Below are 16,408 nucleotides of genomic sequence, written 5' to 3' on the forward strand. Positions count from 1 at the left end.
TGGGGTCTTGGTGTCACACGTGGGGTGCCCATTGCCCCCGAGCAGCAGGGGAGGCCGTGCGTAGTAGCGAGGGGGGCTGGCATTGCGGATGGCTGCCCGGCGGGAAAGGCAGCGGGAAGGAGAGTGGCGGGACACCAAACCCCGGGGGACTTGGCCCCGTGCCCCAGGAGTGTGGCCATGGCGGGGGGAGCCCTGGGGTGTCCCTGGGGGGGGTGATGCAGCTCCCGCCAAGGGCTGGTGCGGGGTCCTGCGCTGCAGGGGCCCCCTCGGGCCTCCCCCCCCCATTTCGGGGGGCTGCGGGTGGGGGTCTGAGGCCGAGGGGGTCCCCCCACAGTGGGCTGGCACTAGTGGGGGGGTGCCGGGGCTGCTTTGTCACGGTGTCACAGGGCCATCTGCCGGCAAAAGCACAGCCCGCCATGGCCTCCGCAGCCTCCCAGTCCTCCCAGTTTGCAGCTGCTCTGGGGGCCTCCAACCAGTGTGGCACGGGATGGGATGTGTCAGAGACGGCCCCGTTCTACCATGAACAGATTAAATGTCATTTTATTTCACACCCAAAAAAAAAACCGATGTAGAAAAGAAGAGGTGAGTGGAGACTTAATTGCTCAGATTAAAAATCTACCGGGTGAGACTGAGCCACTTCCACCAGAGTCAGCGCAGACTCTCAGGATCCCTCCTCCTCTGCGGCCGGATGCTCGGGGACGAGGACGGGGGTGACACCTGCCCCTTTCCCCCCTCCCCAAACTGCCCCCGTGCCATGGGTGCTCGCTGCCACTAGCCCCATCGGCACATCCCTGCCCAGGTCCATCCTGCCCAGCCCCAGCACCCCCAGCGCAGTGTCCCCGTGGTGCCACCTGCACCTGTGTCCAGAAGTGGGTGCTAATTTGGGGGGTGGGGCTTGGGAGGGGGCAGGAGCGCATAGGGGGTGGCCTCGGACCGTTTTGATTTTTTCTTTTTTTGTATTTCTGTGTATTTCTTATTGTCCTTTTTCCCTCTGTACAAAATGAACGGTATGGTCATGGACGTAGGTAACATGGTGACGGTGCGCAGGGTCAGGGCTGGCTCCGTGCTCACTGCAGCAGGGCCCGGATCTGTTTGGACGTGGTGTCGTCGTTGAGGTGCCGAGTGGTGTACCTGGATGGAGAGGGGACGGTCACCCTGTGGCACCCTGACCCACTCTGCCACCATTCCACTGCACCGTTGGGGGACGCCACTTCTTCCCCTGCGTCCCGCAGTCCCCCAGCTCACCTCAGAGCATTCAGGAGCCCCTCGGTGCTGGTTGATGGTTGGTCTTTCAAGACTTTGATGCAGCCTTTCATCTGGTGTGGGGAGAAAGAGAGGCTGTGAGAGCCTGGATGCGCTGCAGGGAGCTGCTCCCCTTCCTCCCCATCCTCCTCCTCGCTGCTTGGGCAGGGATAATTTCCCCTGTCTGGATCAGCTCACCTAGGGATGTCCCCACAGGGGATATCCAGCGAGAGGGACCCCTGGGCATCACCACTGTCCTGTGATGAGTGGAATGGCTGTGACACCCCCTGGTGCACCCCATGGCTACTCACATCTATCTTGGAGGTCTTTGCAAAGGCCCCCACGGGGTGGACATGGTCGTAGAGGATGATGACGCCGACCATCACCCGCATGCAGAAGAGGAGGGTCTCAGTGTTGGTGAAGCGGCTCCGGTACTCCCTGCACCAGGAGGAGGGCCGGCTGAGCCCGGGTGGGTGGCACAGGGACCCCAGCACCGAGGTGTCCCCCTTCCCCGTGTGGGGTACTCACGGGGTCTCCAGCATCACCCTGCAGACACAGGCCATGGTGCTCAGGCAGTCGGTCGTGTCCTCGATTGGGAGGGTCTTGTTCTGAAACCCAACAGGTCCTGGCTGCCGTTTCCCCCCCTGACCCGGGTGCTGGGGCTGGAGGGGGTCTTCCCCTCCCCCCTGAGGGTACCCCCTGGCCTCGCTCACCTCCGAGACAAATTTGGTGGTGGCATTGCTGAGTGTTTTGAGCATGGGGGTGGCCTCGGCATAGAAGAGGGACATCCTGTTGGCCATTTCATTGTTCACCTCGCTCTCTGCATCCAGCTGTGGAGGGGGGGATGATGGTGGCTATTGAGGTGAGTGACCCTCCCTGGCGTGTCCCCCATCCTGTCACCACCCCCTGTGGGAGGCTGTCCCTGGGCACAGGGGTGGGACAGCACTGTCCTCTCACCTGCAGGTTGTTAATGCGATTTCGGCTGATGGTCCTTCTGTAGTAGCTGAAGTCGTTCTGGATGGCAGGGTTGGTCATCTGCCGAGGGGAGCCCTGCATTAAGGGCCGGGGCGGGGGCCATGGCCGGCTTGGTGTGCCCAGGGTGAGCCATGGGGGTCCCAAGGGACTGTGCTGCTCACAGCTTTTCCCCAGTGTGTGGACCCCATGGGCCCCCACCAGCCCTCGTTCCACATGGTACCTTGAGCTCATCAAAGCTGAGGGTGAAGTGGAGGATCTCGGCGAACTGCTTGGCCAAGGCTTGCTCCCGCTCGAGGTGCTGGGTTGGGGCATACGGGGGGCTGGTGAGGGCCTCCAGCAGGCTCCGCAGGGCGTTCTCTGGGGACAAAGCACCACTGGCCCCCGTCCCGCTCCTGTGCACCTCCCTGGCCCCGGCTGAGGCATGGGGCAGCATGGCACCCACACCACGGCCAGGGCTCCCCCCAGCCTGCTCCATTCCTGGATCTGGGAAGGGATGCAGGGTGCAATGGGAGGATACGGGGAAGGGGGACACAGGCTTGGGGCGCTCACCGAGCCGCAGCGAGAACTCGTAGAAGCGCTTCAGCTTGGCGACGAGGGGGCAGACGGCGCTCCATGCCCTCTCCTGCAGCCGCAGGTCCCCGGGGTTTTGGATGGCCTTTGTGGGGGGAAAAGCACCAGTGGTTGTCCCAAGCCATGGCGGGTGGGTGGGTGGGCAGTGGGCACCGGGGCTGCACCCACCTCTCGGATCTCCTGCCCGGCACCCGTGTAGGACTGCAGCTCGGCCAGGACGGCCTGTGCCTCCTCCAGCACGGCGTTCACCTGGTTCCACACTGCCGTCTCGGCCTCCGTCGGCTGCGCATCTGCAGGGCAGTGCCCCAGGGAGAGAAACCCGGAGGGCTCTGAGCGGGGTCCTGGGCGGCGAGAGCCGGAGTTGGGGTGCCAGCACCCCGTCCCGCAGCTCTCCCGCCAGCCCGCAGCCCTTCCTGGCGGGTTTCTCCCCCTGGTCCGTCTTGCCCAAGCTCAAGCCAAGCCGCAGAGGCGGGGGCAGGTGGGGGTGAGTCCTGGCTGCCCTGTGACTGTGGTCCTGCTCACCGGGGTCCCCGAGCAGCCCCCAGCCCCAGGCTGGCCCCAGCGGGCTGCGAAGTGCCCTGGGGAAGAGGTGCGGAGCGATAGCCCCCAGTCATGGGTCTGCCCCCCCTCCCCGGGGAGACCCCCAGACAGCGAAGGTGGGGGGTGGGTGTCTGGGATGGGCGCGATGCAATGGGTGACGGGGACGAGAACTCAAAATGGCGTGAATGTGGAACTCAGAATAAGTACAAAACAAAAAAGGAAAATAAAAATCCCATCTCACTTTCAAAGTCAAGGAAAAAATTAGGGCCTTGGTCAAGTTCGTTATAAGTCAACACTTTAAGAAGGTTCCCCATGTGAAACCTGCAAGAGAAGAAACAAGAGGAAAAAAGCATGATGGTGAGGTGGTGCTTGGGGAAGAGGTGCTGGACTGTGGGCAACGGCTGGTGGTGGCCGGAGCCCCCGTCCTGCTCCCGCTGCTCCCCAGGGGCTCGGGGAGCTCCTGGCTGGCTGGTGGTGACCCCGTGGCTGCTCCTGGCCCCGGGCTGCAGCCTCTTCCCCCCCTCAATGGTGATGAGCGCTGGCAGATGGGGTGATGGAGAGGAAGGAGCGAAGGGAGGAGAGAGCTGCCGGGCTGCGATGAGGAGGGCGAAGCGGTGAGTGAGTCCCCGGAGTCTTGGCTACGGGCATGTTCCCCTCTAGCTGTGGAGCCAGCCCCAAATCGGGCAGTCCTGGGAGGCCCCCATGGCCTTGTCCCCGAGCCGGGGGGCTGCAGAGGAGGCTGGATGGGGGTCAAAGCTGTGCTGCCTCAAAGCACCCATGAGGAGACAGAATGGTCCCTTGCCGTGGGAGCGGGGTGGCTGCATGACCCCAGCCCCAGCTATTTTGGGACGTGCCGGCGCCGGAGGCGGTGCGGTGAGCTGTGCACAGCCTCTCCCCGCCGGCGCTGGGCCGGGGCGAGCCGTTGCCGCTGCACTATTTTTACCCACCTCGCTCTCGCTCTGAGCCGTGCCCCGGGAGGAAGGGGGGGAGAGGGAGGAAGGGTGGGCCACAGCAGCCACCATCTCCCCTGCACCCCCGTGTGCAGCCTGGGAGGTCCGAGAGCGATGCTCTCCTGTCCCAGGTAGCCCAGTCCGGTGGGAACCTGAGGCAGATCCCCCGGGCTGAACCGGGGTCCCCAGTCCACGTCCCTCAGGCACAGGCTGTGGCCACTGTGCCACCCCTCCTGGCAGGGCAGGTGGCACAGATCCCTCCTTCCCCAGCACCCCCAGACTCCAGGCTGTCCCTGCCATGGTGGTGGCAGGGGACCTGCCACATGGCCACCCAGCGCCATTGACTAACAGCAGCAGGCACGTGCCTGAGGTCCTCATGAGCCAGGTCCTGCTGCTGGGATGTACCCTGCATCCCTGCCGCTCGGCTGGGGACGTCTCCCCGCGCTTTCAGGGACGAGGCATCTCTTGGGGTCCCGCTCCCCTGCCCGACTCAGCCCTTCGCAGGGCATGGCCAGGGCTGCCCCGAGGCGCCTGGGGACACGGGGCTGCTCGGGGACACCGTGCCTGTCCCCATCTTCCGGAGAGCAGCTGTGGCGGTGGCCCCGGCCCCCTCCCCACGCCCGCCCTGCTCACGGGACTTACTTTCAAAATCCAGGAAAAAATGAGGACAGTTTTCTAAATCTTTGCCCAATACCTTTATCAGGTTGCCCATGGCCAGCAGACCTGAGCGAGAGAAACAGAACAGAGTGGAACAGCACCGGCGCCGCCGGCCGGACACCCCGGCACGCCCAAGCACCCGCCGCCGCTGCCGTGGCACCTACCTGTGCCCGTCCTGCCGGGCTCTGCGCCCCGCGGCCCTGCTGTCCCCAACCCGCACCCTCCCGGCTGGGGCACATGGGTGTGAGTGTCCACTGGAATGTGGCAGCTCTCCCCGGCACTTCTGTCACTGCTGTTTGCCGCGGCGGGGAGGGGCGTGGGGTACGGGTTCACAAGCATCGTGCTTCCTGGGGGCGCCCCGGCCACACAGCCTCCCCTGAGGCACCCTGGTTCCCCCCGAACGCTCGGACGGAGGGCAGGGGTCTGCCCCGGGTGACCCCCATGGGGTCATGCCATTTCCCCCAGCTGATGGAGCTGGGCAACCCCCATGGACAGGGGAAGACCCCAATTGGGATTTCTGCCCCACAGGCCCAGTTTGGGGGTCTGGCACCCATGCCAGAGCATCCCACCCACCCCATGGCCATGGTTCTGGGTCCTTACCTCAGTGCTTGGTGTGGCAGTGGCTACGGCAGGAGCAGGGGCTGTGCCACCCACCTGAATCACTTCATGGGCTGGTGGGGACCTGCGGGCAGGAAGGCGAGAGAGGGTCAGGCCACCCCCCTGGGCACCTCCCTGTCCCAGGGACCCGCCGGTGGGTGACCAGGCGGGGATGTGGGTGAGACACTGGCTCCCCCCACCCCAGCTCACAGCTCCGCACACTGCCACCAGCCTTCACCTTATTTGCCTTGATTATTTTTTTTATTGCCAGCAGCCAGAGTCAACAGGAGCTCACCGGGCACCAGCTGAGCATCCCCCTCCCTCCGCACCACTTGGGGGACCTGCCAGCAGCCTGGGGACAAACCCAGGACTGAGCCATCTGTCCCCATCTTTCCTTGGAGAGGCCAAGATCCCCTGGGACGCCTTTCCTGGCGCCGCTGGTTGGGTTTGCTCTTTTCTGCGCATTGCGTGAACATCCCTTTTATGCCGCTGATGAGCTGCAACCCAAATCCCTCAGGTGCTGGGATGCTCCCCCAGTTCCCCTGTCCCCCACGTTTCCTGTGGGGATGTGGGCAGTCGGGGTTGGCCCCACAGTGTTAGCAGGCTCCGTGAAGCAGCTGTGGGATTCAGCAGGTTGCAATTAAGCACCGGGGTTTAATTAACATGGCTGGGGAGGGGAGGGGAGGGGGAGAGCTGGAGGAGGTGGCAGCAGTGGGGAGGGATGGGGCAGCCTCGTGCCTGGGATGTGGCTGCTGCCCCCAGCCCAGCGCAGCCCCTCGGCATCAACAGTGATGGCTCTGCCTTCTCCTGCTCCTCCTCCTGGACCTGGTGAGTGGCGGATTTACACTGGGGCTCCATGGGATGCACCAGCTGGGTGCCAAAGCACAAGCTGCCTTGGGGGAGCCAGGGCACCCAGGTTCCCCAGTGCACCCCCCTGCCTCAGTTTCCCTACGTGTGGTGGGTGCTTGTAGCCCGCAGTGGGGGTGCCCAGCGCTGCCCTTGCACAGTGACCCTGGGGTTCGTCCCACAGGGTGCTGGGGTGTTTCAGAAGGGTGCTGGTCCCTGCAGGGTGATGCTGAGGGGGTCCCTGGGGTGCCCCAGGTGCCGGGGGGGGTGCGGGAGACTCGCACCTGCTCTGCTCAGGAATTTACATAAATGCTGTGATCGGCGTGCGGGCGTCCTCATACCCGCGCCACGCTTGTCCTTGATGGGCAACTTGGGGCTGGGATTTGTCACCGCTGAGCTCTGCTTATGCCCAGGGAGGGGACACGGATGGGTGCCCACAGTCCTCGGCGTGGGGACACCCCGGAACAAGGCCTGAGCTGTGGCATGGGGGTTCACTGCTGGGTGGGAGGATGGGGATCGCTGCAGTCCCCCCTCGCCTGGAGGGGCAGCTCTGCTTGGGGCTCAGCCCCTGATTTTCACTGTTTCTGGGTGCCTACACTGCGGTGGCTCTTGGCCTTGGGAGTCACAGCACATCCTCCCCGGGTGGCTCTCGAGGAGGGTGAGGGGCTCCCTCCATTGTGGGCTGCCCATCACCATGAGGCTGAACTGGGGGAGCCGCGTGCCCCAAATCCACTGGGAAACTCACCTCCTCCCGGGACCGCTCCTGCAGAGGGGTGCTGCTGGAGGAGGGCTGCCCGCGAGGGGCACGGGGCTGGAGGCAGTGGGGTCCCCCCCCAGCCACACCCGAGGTGGCCCCGGGTTTTGTCCCTCCCTGCGGTGGCCTCCCCGCGCCACTACCCTGCTCGGGCACCCGCTCCTCTCCCTGCTCCGCTGCCTCTCCTCACTCCCCCTGAGCATCCTGCCCCACGGGGACCCCGCGGCCGGTGTCACCTCCACGGGGACATCCCAGCCGATGGGGTGAAACCCCCCTCCTGCTGCAGGCAGGGCCAAATCCTGCACCCAGGAGCATTGCTCCCCCCCAGCTGGCGGTGCCCGGGCTGGCCACACCGAAGGGGCAGCGGTGCCCCTGGATCAGGCTACCCCTGTGTCACCCGGGGCTGTTATGGGGCTGTGCCCCTTTGCTGCCAGCACAGCATCGCTGTGGGGACCACAGCCCGGTGCAGCGCTGCAGCCCTGGACAAGGTCTGGGTGCCCCTTGCCCTTGGCTCGGCTCTGCACCCCACAGCCCCCCCTGCCTGCTGGGTGCCCGCTGGGTGCTGGGCCCCGTGCCCACTGCCACCACCGACGCCGATCCTGCTGCTGCCCCCCACCCTTGGCCGCACTGGCATCACCGCAGATGTTGCAGGGTCAGACGCATGGTGCCTGAAGGATTTTTCTTGGGGGGGGGCCTTATCTCGAGAACCAGAGTGCCGGGGCCAGATCCTGCCCCAGGATGAGCCAGGGCACCCCTAGCCCTGCCCAGGGTGGGGTTGGGGCTTCCTGGGGCTGTTTCCCCCCCGGGTTTGGGGACCTCCCTGGCTGGAGGGAGGCATGAGTCCCCCCCACAGGGCTGAGCTCCCCCCCGAGCGGGGCCAGTGGGGTGCTGGGGGGCCTCCCCTCTGCCTTGCTGCAGCTGCGGGCAAGCAGCAGGATTTACTGCAGGACTGCTGGGGAGCTGAGCTGCAGCACCCAGCCGGCGCGGGTGAGCACCCAGCTGTGCCCCCGCACCCACCCAGGGCCACCATGGGGCTGCAGCATCCTGGGCGGGGGGTCAGGGCAGCCCCCACCCCATCACCTGCCGTCCTGGGGGCACCCAGCAAGCATCGGGTGCACCGGAGTGGGGGTGCAAATGGAGGGAAGGGCCCCCGTGAGGGGCTGCTACCAGTTTTGGTCCCCGCGGGGGGGGCAGCCAGGGGCTGCCACAGCTCCCCCCCACCCCCCACCCCGCTCTCAGGCCTGGTGGCATCCCCGTCCCCGTCCCCCGTGGCGGCCCTTGCTCACCGTGGCGGTGGGGAGCTCGAGGCGTGGGCAGGCGGTGGCCGCTGCCGGTTGTCTGCGGATGCTGCTGGAGCGCGGGGTGTCGGGGACGAGCCGCCCGCCGCGTGCGTGAGCCGCCCTGCGCCAGCTGCCGAATGCACCACAAAGACCACCATAGCCCCCCGGCCCCCCCCACGCCACTGGTGACGGTGACGTCTCAAGTGTGAGGGAGACGGGGACGCTTAACTCCCTGCGTGCCGGCCGGCACACTGCTGCAGCCTGCCCGGGTGCGGGCTCCAGGTCCTGCTGGGGTGCCGCTCCCTGGTTTTGGGGACACGGTAACACAGTGGGCACCTGCCCCCCCCCGGCCTGGCTCAGCCCGGCAGCCTGCTCTGAGCAGGGGGAGGGAAGCCCCAGATTTTCGTTTGCTCCTGCCCCAGCCCACGGACGGCACCGCTTCTCCCTGGCTCCCCCTCTCCAGGGAGGGGGACAGCCACCAAACCCGCCCAGTGCCACTGCCACAGGGCCAAAGCAGACACATGCCCCAGGAGCACCATTTCAGCAACGCAACACCATCCATCCCCCCTGGACCCCCCCCAGACTGGGGCCAGGAAGGGTTTGGAGAGCGTTTGCCAGCGCAGAGCTGTTCCCATGGGGGGGATGCTCTGACCAGTGAGGTGGGAAGCAGGTGGGGAACCCCCAAATTGGAATGTTGTGTTTTGTTCACTCTTCACCCCCTTTTCCCAAGCCAGTGCTGGGCATCATGAGGGACATCAAGAGGGACCCCCAGTGTTGTGGTCACCCCACGTCCAGCTTGACCAGCAGCACCCAGAGATGTCCCCCCCAGGGACATGGCGTGGGTGACACCAGCTCCTTGATGCTTTACAAGGGCACTTCTGTGCAGCAGAGCATGGCATAGGTGCCCACCCTACAGCACCCCAATACTGGCCAGGGCACCTGCCATGAATCCTTGGCCCTGGGGCGCAGCGGGCAGGAAGGGACCTGCTCTGGGATGGCGAGAGGCTGGGGAAAGGCTGAGGCTGCTGGTGAGGAAATGTGGCTTGAAGGAAAGGAATGGCAGAAGAAATGCGCAAGTGAGTGAGAAATCCCTGTTTTGCTCTAAAACTCTTTGCAAACCACAGCTCCGCCCCAAATGCTGCCCTCAGTAGGGCTGGCACGGGGTTGCCCCTGGGCACCCATGCCGTGGATGTGGCAGGGCTGTGCCAGTGGAGAAGCCATCTGGAGCCCACCCCAATGTCCCAGCATATGCCCATGACCCACCAAGCCCATGCATGGACTGTGTGGCTGCTGCCCAGTGTGTCACTGGAAAATGGGGGATTTTGTGGGGTTGCACCGGCCGTGAGCGCTGTGCACTGTCCCAAAGGGACGGTGTCTGTCCCTGTCCCCAGCTCTGCCCAGCTGACCCCACCCGGGGTGATGGACCCTGCCCAGGACAGTGTCATGGGGACACTCATGGTAGAGCAGTGTTGTGGGGTTACAGAGGGGCTGGCTGAGCTACCGATGCCCTGAGCATCACCGGTGTCACAGCCGGGCGATCTCATGGTGCAGTGGGACGAGGGCTGTCAGGAGGCTGAGGTGAGCAGCGGTGACCCCTGCTCCCCACGGCTCCCAGCAGTTTGTGGAGGCTGAAGTGGCTGCAGTGGCCCAGGGCTGTGGCTGTGGGGTCCCCCTCTTTGGGCATGGCCCCCCAGGCCGTGCTGGTGCAGCCCGTAGCCGCTGGGGGAAGCTGCAGCCCTTTGCATTCTGCAGTGTGGCTGGATATCGAGGTTTTTAGGAACCAGCCAGGCCCCGGCAGCTCTGCACCCCGGGGACCCCAGGGCTGGGAGCTGGGGTGACATTGCTGCGGCAGCAGGGAGCAAAGGGCTGCCACGGAGCCAGCACTGTCTGCAGAGCTGCCCACCCCCCCGGGCAGCCTTGTGCCCCCTCTGCGATCCCAGGGCTGATGCCCAGCAGAGCCTGGACTCGTGTTAGGGCTTGGGGTGCCCTGATCAGGGTGCTGGGCTCCAGCCCATGCGCTCAGGGCCACCAGTGCCGCCAGCCCTGCATGAGCCCAGCCACCTTCCCAGCACAATGACTCAGGTTGTCACAGACCCAAAAGTGTGGATACCCCAATACCCCACAGCCGCCCTTGTCCCTGTCCCCAGGATGTCCCTGTCGGACCCCCAGCCTGGTGCTCTCCCGCCTCTTCCAGCTGCCCCGTGCCCCTTCCAGCACACCCTATTCCATGAACTGAGCTGTGCCAGTCTCAGCCGTGGCAGCCATGCTGCTTCAATTAAGCCCTCATTAATTTTTCAGTCCCCCTGCCCACCCTGAGCACGGGCGGTTTGCAGTGGTGCTAATTGATGTCTTCTCTACTTAAGCATGTAAGAACCGGCAGCAGGTTGCCCAGCAGGCACGGTGGGGGCTCATTCCCCCGCGGTCTCAGGGAGGCTCATGTAGAGGCTTTGGGGACATACAGAACCATGTACCCAGAGCCTGGCAGAGGCTGCTGGAGTGACCCAAAAGCCATGAATCACCCCCACCCCGGGTGGGAATCCAGCCCCAGACAGGGACACAGCACAGGGATGTCACCTCTGGCTGTGGGGGGATCCCAGCCCTCCTGTCCGCAGGGCAGGCGGATAACGGATCCCTGCAGCCCTGCTTGATATACACAACTGCAAATATTTGTGTCTTTTTGCAAACCAGACCTCTCTTGCCTCTGGCTCGGGCGGATTCTGCAGCTACCTCCACAGTGAAGCTGGGTGCATCCAAGCTCAGGGCTGGGCCAGGGGATGCTGAGCCATTGGGAAGGGCGGGCACCCCACGGCACCCCACAGCCCCAGTGGGGACCGGGATGGGGACCAGCCCTGGCTGGCTGGAGACTTAATCTGAGCTCAGTGGCCACCAGCTTCAGAGGGGCTGCTGCAGATGAGCCTGGGTGGCACTGGGATCACAGCAGGATGGCCAAGGTCACCGGGAGGAGCCACCAGAGATCGCTATGGAAACACTCTGTTCGGTTCTGGAAAGCAGAGCAGTTTTCTGGGCCCTTTGCCCTCTGTGCTTCAGCTGCGGCTCTGCCCAGCAAGGAGGACCAAGGTGTGACCCAGTGTCCCCTCAGTGCAGGCAGCGTGGCGTTCTTTGCTGGGTGCCTGGCAGGGGACGCAGGCAGCATGGCCCCTGCCAGCCCTGAAGCACACCAAGGGAAGGGGATTTTGGGGTGTTCTGGGATCAGCCACCACCCGGGACAGGAGCCAGAGGCAGGTGAGTGGGGCAGAGTGAGGAGGAGCTGGGAAGCAGCAGCAGAGAGTGGCAGGAGGAACAGGGAGCACAGGGGAACGGCGCTCAAGGCTGGGGACCAGGCAGACACCTCCGGGCAGGCAGGGCCGGCAGCATCCCTGATGCTGAACCCAGCACCTCCCCATCCCACCGCCAGCATCCCCCCGCCCTGCAGCCCACTGCCAGCATCCTCCCCCCGCCCCGCCAGCAGCCCGGTCCCAGCATCCTCCCCAGCATCCCCGAGCGTCCGAGTCTCGGTTTCCCCCCCAGCATCCCAATAGCCCCCCAGTATCCCACCTCGCCCCCCCCGCCCCGCGGACCCTCCCTGCTGATTGACAGCGCTCCCAGCCAATGGGGGAACGTTGCCGCCGGGGGGGCGGGCGGCCCGCGGCTACAAGAGGGGCGGGAGCGGCGGGGGCAGAGCCGGCGGGCTGGACCGCGGCCCCTCCGGTACCGGTGCCGTCTCCAAGCCCTGCCAAGCCGCCGCCTGCCCGCGCCGCACGACAGGTAAGGGCCGTCGGGGCCGGAGCCGCCTCCCCTGTGCGGAGCCGCCGTCGGGGCAGGTGCCCGGAGCCGCACTATCCCCGGGAGCCGGTTGCAGCGAGAGTCGGGTGCCCCGGAGCTGCCCCCCCCGGGATGGGCAGAGCAGCCCCGGCCAGTGCTGCTGCTCCCAGCCCGGCCGCCCCGTCCATCCCCTGGGGCTGGACCCTGCCCCCTCTCAGGATGCCCTTCCATCGCCGTGATCCTGGGGACCCTCTGCTGCCCAGGGTGCAGACCCGGGGGGGACACCTGTAGCGACTCCCCTGTGTCCTGTTTTGGGACCAGCAGCCAGTGATCAGTGATGATATTAACGCTTTGAGACAAGTGGTTTGTGTCAAGTGTGTGATGGCCCTTCTAGCTACTGGCCCCAGCAGCTGTCCCTGCTGTCCCCTGCCTTGGCATGGCCTGTGCTGGATCCTGCTCAGAAAAGAGAATTGATGTTTGTGGACCAAAGGGTGCTCTTCCTGAGCCCCGGCCTCTTCGAGGGCTTTGCTTGCAGGATAAGGTGTGGTGCTTCTAGCAAAGGTCCTCATTGCTGTTCCCATATGGGAAAAGCTGCCCCTTGTGCAGGTGAGAGGTTGCGTCCACCTGCCAGCACGGCTGGTGGGAGACGCTGGAGGGCACCAGCAGGGTACATGGTGGGGATTAATTGGTCCCTGTGGGTTAGAGCCAGGCTGTGGTGCTTGTGTAGCTCCGCAGCCAAGCTGGGGATTGCTGGGGAAGTGTTGTGCTCCGTGGGAGTCTGGGCGTTTCCTCGTCTCTGGCTGCTGAGGGGTGGTGGGTTAAGCACTGCCGTGGCAGACGGTGACAGATGCTAGTGGGACGATGGGGCAGGAAGGAGCCTCTGCTTGTGGGATTGACTGGGAGCAGGGATGGCTGGAAGCACCAGGAGCCCTGCTTCACTCAGGGTTGGGGGGCGGGGCTTGTGCCCATCCCAGGGTACCCCTATCTCCCCCAAGCCCACATGGCCAGGAAATTAGATGCTCGGAAGAGAGATGGTGCTTGGTTGGGCTCCAGGTGAACTTCTACTCAACTTTCTCTATGGAGAGAGAAGCTACAGGAGCTCTCAGCAAACCATCTGCTGCTCGGGCTGAGCGGCGCTGGCAGCCAAGGCTGCGTGGGAGCGGGCACGGCATGTATCGGAGCATCTCCGTGTCCTGCCCACGCGGCTGCGGGCTTCCCAGAGCTCCAGTGCACTGTGCTGCAGGCAGCCCCGTGGCAGAGGGGTGCCTGGCTGCGGACCCTGTCCTCACCAAGGGCTGGCCAGGAGCAGGTTGGGCATCGCTGCAGCCGGCTGGATGCTGCAAGTCAGATAGTGCCAGAGAGGCTTTTCCCTGCTTTAATGGCGAACTTGTGCTACCTCTTCTTTATCCCATCCTTACAGAGGGCAGCTGGACATCGTGGCCTGGTAAAGGCTACGTGAGGAGATGTTCTGGATCTTCAGTTGGTTTTTGAGCATTCTTCTGCAGCCCAAAGGGCTGAGTAGCAGATGGGGGGATTGAAGGTGACACTGCTGGCTGCACTAGCAGCTCTTGCACAGCTCCAGCAGCAAAGGCCACAGCTAAGCATGGGCATCGAGCCTGTCCCCTGTGACACAGTTGCTGTCCCGGCATTTGACAGTGCATGAACACCCACCAACCAGGTGGATCGGCTCCAGCATGGGGAAGAGGCATGTGGGGTGGAGCAGGACCTGGGAGTACCAGCCCTTCCCATGCCCGGTGTGTAGAAGCTGCGCGTTTTCCCTCCCAGGGGCAGCCATGGGCAAGCACAGCAGCAAGCTGGCCCCAGAGATGCTGGATGACCTGGTGAGGAGCACAGAGTTCAGTGAGCAGGAGCTGAAGCAATGGTACAAGGGCTTCCTCAAGGACTGTCCCACCGGCATCCTCAACCTGGAGGAGTTCCAGCAGCTCTACATCAAGGTGGGTTCTGGCCACGGGCCTGAGTGCTGCCCTGAGTGCTGGAGCACCCTGCTCCTGCCAGGGCAAGGGTGCTGCTTTGGGTGCAGCCTCCACAGCAAGATCCTCCTCCTCATTTCAGTCTCTCTCCTTTCTCCTCCCTGCAGTTCTTCCCCTATGGAGATGCCTCCAAGTTTGCCCAGCATGCTTTCCGTACCTTCGACAAGAACGGTGATGGGACCATCGACTTCAGGGAGTTCATCTGTGCCCTGTCTGTCACCTCCAGGGGCACCTTTGAGCAGAAACTCAACTGGGCCTTTGAAATGTATGACCTGGACGGGGATGGGAAGATCACACGCCTGGAGATGCTGGAGATCATTGAGGTACCGGTGCTTAAAATCAGCAGGGGTAACTTGTTTTTTCCAGGCTTTTCACATCTATTAGGTCCCTTTGGGCACCAAAGAATGTTTTTTTCTGCCCGGAGCTTTGTCTGAAAGGTACGCACTGTGCAGCAGCATAGCTTGTGCCAGCAGCTAGCTGGGTCCCAGCAGAGCAGCAATCCTGCCCCCTGCCTTGTCCTGGGGCATTCCTGCCCTGGTACTTTGCTTCTCTTCTTGCTCCAGGCCATTTACAAGATGGTGGGGACTGTGATCATGATGAGGATGAACCAAGATGGGCTGACACCCCAGCAGCGTGTTGACAAGATCTTCACAAAGATGGACAAGGACAAGGATGACCAGATCTCCCTGGAGGAGTTCAAGGAGGCAGCGAAGAGCGACCCCTCCATCGTCCTCCTCCTGCAGTGCGACATGCAGAAATAGAGCCCTGGGGGCTCATCGCTGGACTGGCTGCAGCCAACCTCTTCTCCCTGTGGTGGTTTCCATCCCCAGTTTCTGCTGAGTTTCCCCCTGTACCTGCTTGGCCCCAGGTGTGAGCCACGCTCCATCCCTCCTGCCACTCATCTGCCTCCTGGGCAGCCTGCAGCCCATGGGCTGTAGTTCTCCCTCAATGGGTGAAGACCCCTCTGGGTATTTTCAGCTTGAGGTTACCCCCAAATCAACCCTCCCCTGTCCTGGAGCTGGACTCCCAGCAGCAGATGGCAAGCATCCTGTTTCCCCAGGGCCAACTGCTCCCACATCCCTGCTGCTTCCTCCCTGCTTTCCCCCACTGCTCTGCCTGGCCCATTCCCTTGTCCTAACTGAAACCAGGTCTTTCCACTTTCTGCTGATCTCCCCTCATTGTTTGTGGTGCCTCCAGGGAGGCTGAAATGTCCCAAGTCCTGGTCTCTCCTTCACTGGCAATTCCCTGCAAGGCTGCCTGGAGGGTCCAGGGCTGGCCCCAGGGTGCTGGGGAGCTTGGGCAGGGTGCTGCCCCCTCCCTAACGGCTCGCTGCCTTGGCTTCCTCTGCCCAGCTTCAGGTTTTCCACCTCTGCTTTTGCTGCTGGGAACGGCCAGGGTTGGTCAGGGGACTTTAAGGGGAGAGCAAGTGTCCAAGGCCACCCCTGGATGTGGCCAGTGTCTGATCCCAGAAGCCGCCTTCTACCACATCATCTGTGTGAGCTGGCAGAGCAAGCGGGTGACCTCCATAACTGCCCCAGCAGCATCTTGGATGCTTTGTGGCATTTCTGGCCTTCCTGGATACTGAAGTGATGCCTGGTGTCCCAAATCAAAGCCAAGGACTGCCCGACTCCGTGGGCTGCCCTGGAACAAGGTCAGGAGTGTGAGTGTTAAAGGCATACCCTGGTGCTACTCCAGGTCAGTGGCACTACTGTGGGGACTGGTGGGTCCAGGACTGGGGCTGTGGAGAGGTGTGGATGGGTGCCGTACCTGCTGAGCCTCCTGGCAGGGCTCTGAGGCCACAAGAAACATGTTTGTCTCCTTCCTACCCCCATCCCAACTTGCTGCCTCCATCCCTCCTGCCCCAGGACAGGAATATTGTCACAGATTGATATGTAGTTTGCACGTTGTGGTGTTGATGACTGTAATATCTGTTAGGAGATGGTGAAGTTGTTATCTATTTTTTTAATGGAAAAATAAACAGTCCCCCCTGTGTGGTGTCCCCTGGAATAGCTTCCTGGGGGGCAGCTGGCTGCTGCAGCTATGGGGAGGGTGAGATGACAACACTGCATTCATGAGCATCATTTATGGGTCTCATCTGAGCCTGTGATGCTCCAAGGAGAAAAGCCCTTGGGGACAGCACAGTGGGGCTCAGTCTGGGGAGCCTTGAAGATCGGTGAGAGTGTAACCCCTCAGCCATGCAGGTAGCTTTGGGGAAGGGAATGTTATCTCTTGGGGCTGGGTAGG

General features: G+C 63.6%; 2 protein-coding genes across 8 annotated transcripts; one reads left to right on the forward strand and one right to left on the reverse strand.

Moving 5' to 3' along the window:
* Positions 1-521: 521 nt before the first annotated feature.
* LOC134525260 (CYFIP-related Rac1 interactor A-like) lies at positions 522-8,607 on the reverse strand. Of its 6 annotated transcripts, XM_063355944.1 has the most exons (13): positions 8,418-8,607; positions 5,535-5,616; positions 4,920-5,000; positions 3,569-3,648; positions 2,956-3,077; positions 2,767-2,872; positions 2,438-2,574; positions 2,200-2,277; positions 1,956-2,072; positions 1,771-1,850; positions 1,554-1,680; positions 1,246-1,316; positions 523-1,131 (listed from the first exon to the last, which is right to left on the reverse strand). In XM_063355944.1, exons 4-13 carry the CDS (start codon positions 3,639-3,641, stop codon positions 1,068-1,070), a joined length of 975 nt encoding a protein of 324 aa, XP_063212014.1. In that variant the 5' UTR covers positions 3,642-3,648; positions 4,920-5,000; positions 5,535-5,616; positions 8,418-8,607; the 3' UTR covers positions 523-1,067. The 6 variants fall into 6 exon arrangements, with proteins under 6 accessions (XP_063212020.1, XP_063212014.1, XP_063212015.1 ...); XM_063355945.1 differs by lacking the exon at positions 4,920-5,000; XM_063355947.1 differs by lacking the exon at positions 3,569-3,648.
* HPCAL4 (hippocalcin like 4) lies at positions 6,338-16,389 on the forward strand. 2 transcript variants are annotated; one of them, XM_063355951.1, is made up of 4 exons: positions 6,338-6,359; positions 13,959-14,128; positions 14,272-14,487; positions 14,728-16,389. In XM_063355951.1, the coding sequence occupies exons 2-4, from the start codon at positions 13,967-13,969 to the stop codon at positions 14,923-14,925; spliced, it is 576 nt and encodes a 191-aa protein (XP_063212021.1). In that variant the 5' UTR covers positions 6,338-6,359; positions 13,959-13,966; the 3' UTR covers positions 14,926-16,389. The 2 variants fall into 2 exon arrangements, with proteins under 2 accessions (XP_063212021.1, XP_063212022.1); XM_063355952.1 differs by lacking the exon at positions 6,338-6,359 and adding an exon at positions 12,057-12,176 and having other exon boundaries at positions 14,728-16,387.
* Positions 16,390-16,408: the final 19 nt, after the last annotated feature.

This window comes from Chroicocephalus ridibundus, chromosome 19, assembly GCF_963924245.1.
Source record: "Chroicocephalus ridibundus chromosome 19, bChrRid1.1, whole genome shotgun sequence".
NCBI lineage: Eukaryota > Metazoa > Chordata > Aves > Charadriiformes > Laridae > Chroicocephalus > Chroicocephalus ridibundus.